General features: G+C 36.8%; 2 protein-coding genes across 2 annotated transcripts; both read left to right on the top strand.

The window, feature by feature from the left end:
- The first annotated feature begins 2,672 nt into the window (after positions 1 to 2,672).
- LOC111203362 (putative nuclease HARBI1) lies at positions 2,673 to 6,205 on the top strand. The gene is made up of 2 exons (XM_048753423.1): positions 2,673 to 2,807; positions 4,213 to 6,205. Exon 2 carries the CDS (start codon positions 4,700 to 4,702, stop codon positions 6,002 to 6,004), a length of 1,305 nt encoding a protein of 434 aa, XP_048609380.1. The 5' UTR covers positions 2,673 to 2,807; positions 4,213 to 4,699; the 3' UTR covers positions 6,005 to 6,205.
- LOC106454585 (glutathione S-transferase T3-like) lies at positions 2,794 to 4,123 on the top strand. Its single transcript, XM_013896703.3, has one exon. It carries the CDS (start codon positions 3,090 to 3,092, stop codon positions 3,972 to 3,974), a length of 885 nt encoding a protein of 294 aa, XP_013752157.1. The 5' UTR covers positions 2,794 to 3,089; the 3' UTR covers positions 3,975 to 4,123.
- Positions 6,206 to 8,291: the final 2,086 nt, after the last annotated feature.

Consider the following 8,291-nt stretch of genomic DNA (forward strand, 5'->3'; position numbering starts at 1 on the left):
AATGAAGCTACTAAACTTTTCAAAATTTCATATCCAAAAATATATGCTTTTGGTGAAACAAAGGAAGAGATTTACTCGAGAAATTAACTACCAAAACAAAGCACACTATCCCCCCCCCCCCCCCCCCCCCCCCCCCCCCCCCCCCCCCCCCCCCCCCCCCCCCCCCCCCCCCCCCTCCCTCCCCATCACAAGGTGGGTGACACTATTTATTAGTTTGTCTTTATTGAACTTTTGTTGGCTTATTTTAATAATGCAAAGAGAAGTGTGGTCCATCAATGTTCCCCTTCTCAAGTGGCACCAAACCCTTCGTATAGACTCTTCAAATATGATTCGAGTGGTTCATGCCATTGATTCACAACAAAACGTCAAATGGTGTTTTATTTTTGCAGCTGTTGTATGATACTTTGAAACTTAAATTATTCTTTCGTTATGATAGTTGCAATCATATGCCCAGATTCAGATTAAAGATATGGTTATATGCTTGATGCCCCTAAGAAAATTAACACAGCTCAGACAGAAGCACTAGATTTAACGCAGTCTTTTTGTTTGAATATAAATTCACATTCATTCAAAAGAAAAATTAATATAGTCATTGATCCAATGCATCCCTATAGTCTGTATATACATGCTCTCATTACAAAGTAGGCATCATTTACATACACTGAGAGTTGTTATTGATACGTAAGAAGTTGCACTAAACATGTCAACAATTAACTGGGAAATAGATATCACATGATTGTCATTTTTCTCTCAAAATTTTTACATTCAAACCAATCTGGAATCTTTGTTTTCTTGATTTTTTTTTGACAAGCTAGTGACACAAGGTTCAAGATTGTGTATTATCATGAATGCTACAAAATTTATCCAATCAAACTCATTATTCATTCACGTCATATATTTAATATTCTAGTGGTATTCAATATCATGCCACCGAACGAGTTTGCATCTTCCATGTCTTTCACTAAAGGCTTCAAAATTAAGGATGTTCCATGAAGAAGACAAGACAAATCATAGTATACGGTTCATGTGCCACTTTGAACATCTTGTGTTTATGAATGTGCGTTGCAGAAAAGTGGAGGACTACCATCATTTTAGTCATTATAAATGAATGTTTTCAAACTGAAAGAAGACCATGGAAGATTATGTGGTAAGCTCTACGAAATAAATAAACAACTTAATTCATTCAAAGGTTTCTTTTAATTTAGTCACGGTCGGAGGTGATCGTTCGTGTATAATGTGCTCGTAGACACAGACATGCAGATAAGGCATGCAAATTGGTAGGGTAAAATGGGCATGCGTGGTCTGTCGATATGTATAACTGAAAATGAGATGGAATACGAGTAAGAATCAAAAACAAAAGTGAGTCATTTGGAAATATGTTAGTGTGGAGGACATACTTATAAATGTCGGCTCTTCATAGGACAAAAACTCCAGTTTCACTGTACTGCTCTTGTCGCTCACTATCTCTATTTCCACGTTAAGAAGGGTACCACATCACGTAGTTCAACTTTTTATTTACGTCGGTATTCAAGTCTTTTCCGACGTATGAACAAACTCCACTCCTTCACTAGCTTGAAAAACATGTGTATGTCAAGTAATATGTGATAAACTCATATTATTCCTTATATTTGTGGTCCAGAAGATTTTTGAATTTTTCTCAATGTTAATGGTTTTATAGATCTGTTACCTTAGACCACCTCCATCGGCGGGTGTTTATGGAGGTTCTAAAAAAAATTGGAAAAAAAATAAATCAAAAAGCATTTAACACAGTAGAACCGATGTTAATTTAGACAGTTGTGGAAGTGTTAAGCACCCCTTACGTGGCGTCTCCTTATTCGACCTCTCATTATTGTCTCTCTCCTCTCCCTCATCGAAAGGAAAAATCTTAACTTTTCTCCTCTAATCTCCAAACCTCCATCTTCTCCGACGATTCTGAGTAGATCCTTGAGGATGGTCAATGAGGAATGGGACATGCATCCTCCTCCTTCTTCTCCTTCTTCTCTTCCACTCAAACGCCGATGACGAAAGCCCCTCCTCTTCCCCCGCCGATGACGAAAGGCAAAAACGGCCTCCACAGTCCTTCAGCCGGCAATCTCTCACGCGAGAAAGCTACTCTCCCCCAGCCTTCTAAGAAGCTCGTCATATAGCTGAAACGCCGATGACGAAACCCTTCCTCTTCCCCCGCCGGTGACGAAAGCCAAAAACGGCCTCCACGATCCTTCTGCCGGCAATCTCTCACGCGAGAAAGCTACTCTCCCCCAGCCTTCTAAGAAGCTCGTCATATAGCTCACTAAAGGTTGTTTCTTCACCCGATTTCGAACTTTGATTATGCTTCTTATATCGATTAGTTTTAGGATTTTGGTGTGTAAATTGATTACGATCGGGAATGGCTCGTATGTACAATTGGTTGTCTAAGCTTATGATTCTCGATTTAAGGAGTTTTTGGTATTAGATTATTACATTGATGCAGATTCTATGATTGTTAGTTTTGGTTAGAGCCTTTTTGTTGCTAGTATCTAGCATGAAGCTTGTTGTGCCATTGAAAAGATCTTGAGATTGTTAGTTTTGGTTAGAGCCTTCTAGACGATGTATGCGTATCGTGTATGGTTATTTTTGAGAAGTTGGGTTTAGTTTGCTTGAGTATAATGCAATGTCTCCTGTGTAGTTGTCATAAAGGCTAATTCTTTATTTGAATTTGTTTAGGCATCGTTTGACATTTTCTTTTCGTTTTCTCTTTACAGTTGCATAAGGGAAGGGAATCACATCATCTTTATTACAAGGGAACAAACTCAGACACAAGGCAAGAGGTTAGTAGACTTAACTTTTAATGCTATTTGTTAGTTGTGTGATTAGGTTGAGAAATAAATAGAGTTAAGGGAAATGCTATTTGTTAGTTGTGTCGACGTGATTTGCATTTAGTTTTCTCTCTCTTTTAGGTTTAGGTGAAAAAATTGATTGCCATTAACTCTGTAATAACCAATTCAACAACTAAAAAATCTAAAACTTGTCTTTAAAATCTAAACAACACGTTTAAACTATCATCAACTAAAATCTTTCTCCTTTGCTACCTCCTTCTCAAACTCTATCTTATGGATTCATATAGTCAATCTAGCTTTCTAGACCTTTTAAACAATCAACAACCAAACCTTCAACCTGGTATACAACTCCCTGCCTCGAACGTGTGTGTCTTCGGTTCTCAATGGGGTGAAGGTGCTAATGCTGATGGTCACACTATCGACGACCGTAAGGAGAGAAGGAAATGGACACCAGCAGAAGACATTGTCTTGATAAGTGCTTGGTTAAACACCTCGAAAGACCCTGTTGTGGGGAATGAGCAAAAGGCAATTGCATTTTGGAAACGCATTGCTGCTTATTTTGCAGCATCTCCCAAGCTCGCTGGTTTGCAAAAGAGAGAGCCGACTCACTGCAAACAGAGGTGGGGGAAGATTAACGAGGGTGTCTGCAAGTTTGTAGGGTGCTATGAGGCTGCAATGAAAGAGAAATCAAGTGGGCAGAGTCAAAATGATGTGATGAGAATGGCACATGAGATTTTCTACAATGATTACAAAGTGAAATTCACTATGGAGCATGCATGGTTGGAGCTTCGCCATGATCAAAAATGGTGTGGAGCTTCAACAACTAAGGATAAAGTGCAGTCCAAGAGAAGGAAGCTAGATGACCAATCCGCACAGAGTTCAACCTCTGTTCCAGTAAGCCATGGAGATGATGAAGTTAGTGCTCGGCCTATAGGTGTTAAAGCCGCAAAGGGAAAAGGTAAAAGGACTGTCGAAGAGGAAGGGAAGCCGGTGAAGGAGTTTGAGAGTTTTTGGGACATAAGGCAAAAGGACTTTGCCTTGAGGGATAAGGTTAACAAGCAAAAATTGCTTGAGAGCCTCATTGCCAAGACAGAGCCTCTTGATGAACTTGAAATTGCTTTGAAAACTAAGCTTATTAATGACATGTTGGCTAATTAGTTAGATTTTTTTAGTTTGTTTCATGTCGGGTTTCTTTTGTGTCTGAGTTTGTTTCATGTCTTTGGGTCTGTTGATTCATGTCCTCGTTTTAGTTTATTTCATGTCTTTGGGTCTGTAACATTGTCCTCTTCCTTAATTAATGTTTAATCAAATCTCTTCCTTAACAAATGCTTTGTTGATTCGGTTTATTATATATACATCTATGTGACATTGTGTTGCTTTTGCTTTTGTGTACCAGAAGAGTACAAGAAGGAACAGAAGGCAACGCATGTGAGCAAGGAACAGAGTCATTACATGTGACACCAAAAGCAAAAGAAGAGTACAAGAAAGAACAGAAGGCAACGCATGTGAGCAAGGAACAAAGTCATTACATGTGACACCAAAAGCAAAAGAAGAGTACAAGAAGGAACAAAAGGCAACGCATGTGAGCAAAAGAACAGAGTGTTGTTGTAATTTTTTTTCTAGCTTTATGAGTTGTGACATTGCTTGTGACACAAGAAGACAATACTTGATGTTTCATGTTTCATAGATGTTTTATATATTGTACAACCACGAGAGAGAGCAACACTATCTCATAATCAAAACCCTTCTTTCTTTCTTATTCTTCTCGAAATAAACCCTTCTTTCTTTCTTAGTCTTCTCCAAAAAAACAAACCCGTTCTTTCTTTCTTATTCTTCTCCAAATAATCAAGATATTTTCCACATTTCTTTCTTAAAATTTTATAATGGCATCTTCTTCTTCTACTAATTTCGATGATGAAATGGATGAAAAAGCCGATCAAATTTTCGATCAAGAATTCCAAAATCTCTTCATTCATCATGAAAATCGCCAAGAAGCATCAAGGTCAAAAAAGAAACGAGCCTACATTGAAAGACAACGAGAACAAGGACACATGCAATTATGGAACGATTATTTTAGTGAAGATGCAACATATCCTTCTCACCTGTTTCGACGCCGGTTTCGAATGAACAAGCCCTTGTTCATGCGTATTGTTGATCGACTCTCCGCTGAAATCCCTTACTTTCAACAAAGAAGAGATGCTACTGGAAGGTTCGGTCACTCTCCGTTACAAAAGGCAACGGCAGCAATTCGTATGATGGCATATGGTTGCCCAGCTGATGCGGTCGACGAATACCTCCGACTTGGTGAGACCACCGCGCTTTTATGCTTGGAAAATTTTGTTGAAGGAATCATAAATTTATTTGGAGATGAGTATCTAAGAAGACCCACGCCAGAAGATCTTCAACGACTACTCGATATAGGAGAGATACGCGGATTTCCCGGGATGATAGGAAGCATTGATTGTATGCATTGGGAGTGGAAGAATTGTCCGACTGCATGGAAAGGGCAATATACACGTGGATCAGGAAAGCCAACCATTGTTTTAGAGGCTGTAGCTTCACAAGATCTTTGGATATGGCATGCATTTTTCGGACCTCCAGGTACTTTAAACGATATTAATGTTCTTGATCGATCACCAGTTTTTGATGATATATTACAAGGCCGAGCTCCAAAAGTGAATTACATTGTCAACGGACACGAGTACCATTTGGCTTACTATCTCACGGATGGTATTTATCCAAAATGGGCTACTTTTGTCCAATCAATTCCACTTCCTCAAGGTCCGAAAGCATCCTTATTCGCTACACATCAAGAAGCTGTACGTAAAGATGTCGAGCGTGCTTTTGGGGTCTTGCAAGCTCGATTTGCTATAGTCAAAAATCCAGCTCTTTTGTGGGATAAAATAAAAATTGGCAAGATCATGAGAGCATGTATCATTCTACATAATATGATTGTAGAAGACGAACGAGATGGGTACACTCAGTTTGATGTATCAGTTTTCGCACAACCGGAATCAAACCGAAGTTCCCAAGTGGATTTCATGTATTTTACAGATATGCCTTCAAATCTCGGAAATATGATGAGCATTCGGAATCGAGTTCGTGATAATACAATACATCAACAATTGAAAGCTGATTTGGTTGAACATATTTGGCAAAAATTTGAAAGAAATCAAGATTTCGAGTAATCGGCTTTTTCACGTTTACGATTTGTATTTGTATTTTTCATATATTTTATGTAATTTTTATTTCAAATTTTATGTATCTTTTTATTTTAAATCATTCTAATAAAAAAAATTAAAAAAATATTTAAGAACCCCTATGGGGTTCTCCCATTGGAGAAACAAATAATAATTTCCACTAGGCAAGATTCTTAACTTCTCATATCACTTTTAAACCTACTAATTTAATCATTAGAACCCCTAATGAGTTCTAATGGATGGAGTTGCTCTTACAACAAAAATGTGACCTTGAAATTGATAAAAGTAATTTGGTGGTTTAAATCGTTTGCAAAAAAAGAAGAAGTAATTGGTGGTTTTACGACATGGCTGAGTCAGCTTGTCCTTTGGACTAATTAAGCCTGCCAGGTTAATGTTCAAAGCATAGTATGGTTCACAAGCGCAGCTCAGATCATTTCTATAATTTTTATTGACACTAGCTTATCACACGTTCCTATAATTTATTACACAATCCAAAAAACTCATTATCTCTTATCTCTTATCTCTTTGGGTTTCATTCACTTACAAACTAAATAAAACTATTTTGAAACCACTTTTATAAGTGATGGCTGAATACAATACTCATCACATTTTTCTTATACCTCTAGTAGTTTTTATTTCCGCTAACCCCAGCCAACTATCCAAATGAAGATATTTGGGAGATATTTTGAAATCTCTTCCAATAATATATTTTCTAAATATACTTTTAAAATCTAGGAAACTTTTTTGTTGAATTAATATAATTTTTTCTAATTGAGTATCTCTTCTCTAAAGTGAATATTATGATTCTCAGCAATCTTCATATCTCGAGTTCAGCACTCCAAACTCCAATTTGGATCTCGTTGCAGTACTTCTTCAAACTCTCCCTTTTTAAATTTGTGTGATTCCCAAGCAATTGTAAGAATCAATCAACCAATACACACACAAACAAACACAGTATACGACTCCATCAAGCAATGCACACCCATTATGCAATAATGTCTGAGAACAAGAAGAGACGGAGGAGTTAGAGTATCTCCAAAAGACACTTTATAACTTCAAATATGAAGTTTTTTTGTTCTCCAAAAAAGAAATTTCAAAACTTCAGTGAAACTCTATATTTGAAGTTTCACTACTCAAAACTTCAAATTTGAATTTTCATAATTTTATTTGCATTTTGGTCCCTACAATCACACATCACATTTATGATTCATAAATATTTTTTCGTTTATTGTTTTAATCTTTAAAAATTATATCTCATAAATATTTAAAATTTTGTTTACAGAATTTAAGTTTTACACATAAAATTAAATAAAACTTTAAAATAAGATTAAAAATATTTTAAACTAGATTTAGACAACAATAATATACAAAAGAAACTTTATGATAAACCATGGATTTGACCTATTTTCATCCATGGTTTATAGGTGTTTTTACTAATAATTATTATATTATAGAGTCTATTTATTATATTTATAAGATCAGAAGTGATTTAGAGATAAGTGATGATTTTGGAGCATTTTGGAGATATTTGGAGCAAGCACCCGAGATGACCATCGAGCTCTACCATCGGTCGATATTGGAGAGGAATAATCGATCGATGTTCATATCTTCACATCGATCGACAGCGAAGCGGGCAGAAAGCCCGTTTGGTCACAGCCGACTTGAAGCCCAAGTCTTCACCAATTTACAAGATTTCCCCTGACAAGTTTTAACCTAATTATATAAGTTTTGCCATCATGTTAGAGGCAAAGTGTGTTTTTCTTGTTTTATTATTTTCACAGCAAGGTTTTCTAGGATTTTGATAGATTGGAGAGAAGATCCAAAGTTATAATTTGTGATTGGAACTCCATTAATATTTATTCTAATGAAGTTTTCTTACCTAACTGTTGTTATGAATTGCTTAGCCATGTCTGAGTAGTTCTATTGTTAAATTTTAGGGTTTAAATAGGTTAGGAGGGATTAGCCCCAACTATAGATTGTTGAGTTGTGGTAATTATCATTAGGATTGTTCATTAATGCTTGTTTCTTGATTAGCTACCTAGAACATGCCCTAGGATTGATAGATAAAAGCGAGAGCTTCATTCTCATCCTGAAAACATTCTAACTGAGCTAAGTTTCTTGCTATGAGTAAGGCGAGAGCTGATCTAGTGAGCTTAGTAAGCTATCATTCAACCCGCGCATAAAGCTTAACTAGAAGTGCATCGATCGATATCATTATTGAATAATCGATCGACGGAGCGAAAGGTGTATCGATCGATATCCCTATAGGATCATC

The sequence above is a fragment of the Brassica napus genome, chromosome C4, assembly GCF_020379485.1.
Source record: "Brassica napus cultivar Da-Ae chromosome C4, Da-Ae, whole genome shotgun sequence".
NCBI classification, from domain to species: Eukaryota; Viridiplantae; Streptophyta; class Magnoliopsida; order Brassicales; family Brassicaceae; genus Brassica; species Brassica napus.

Bases quoted from the DNA above. Each gene is read 5' to 3' on its own strand.
- LOC106454585 (XM_013896703.3), top strand. From the start codon at position 3,090: ATGGATTCATATAGTCAATCTAGCTTTCTAGACCTTTTAAACAATCAA.
- LOC111203362 (XM_048753423.1), top strand. From the start codon at position 4,700: ATGGCATCTTCTTCTTCTACTAATTTCGATGATGAAATGGATGAAAAA.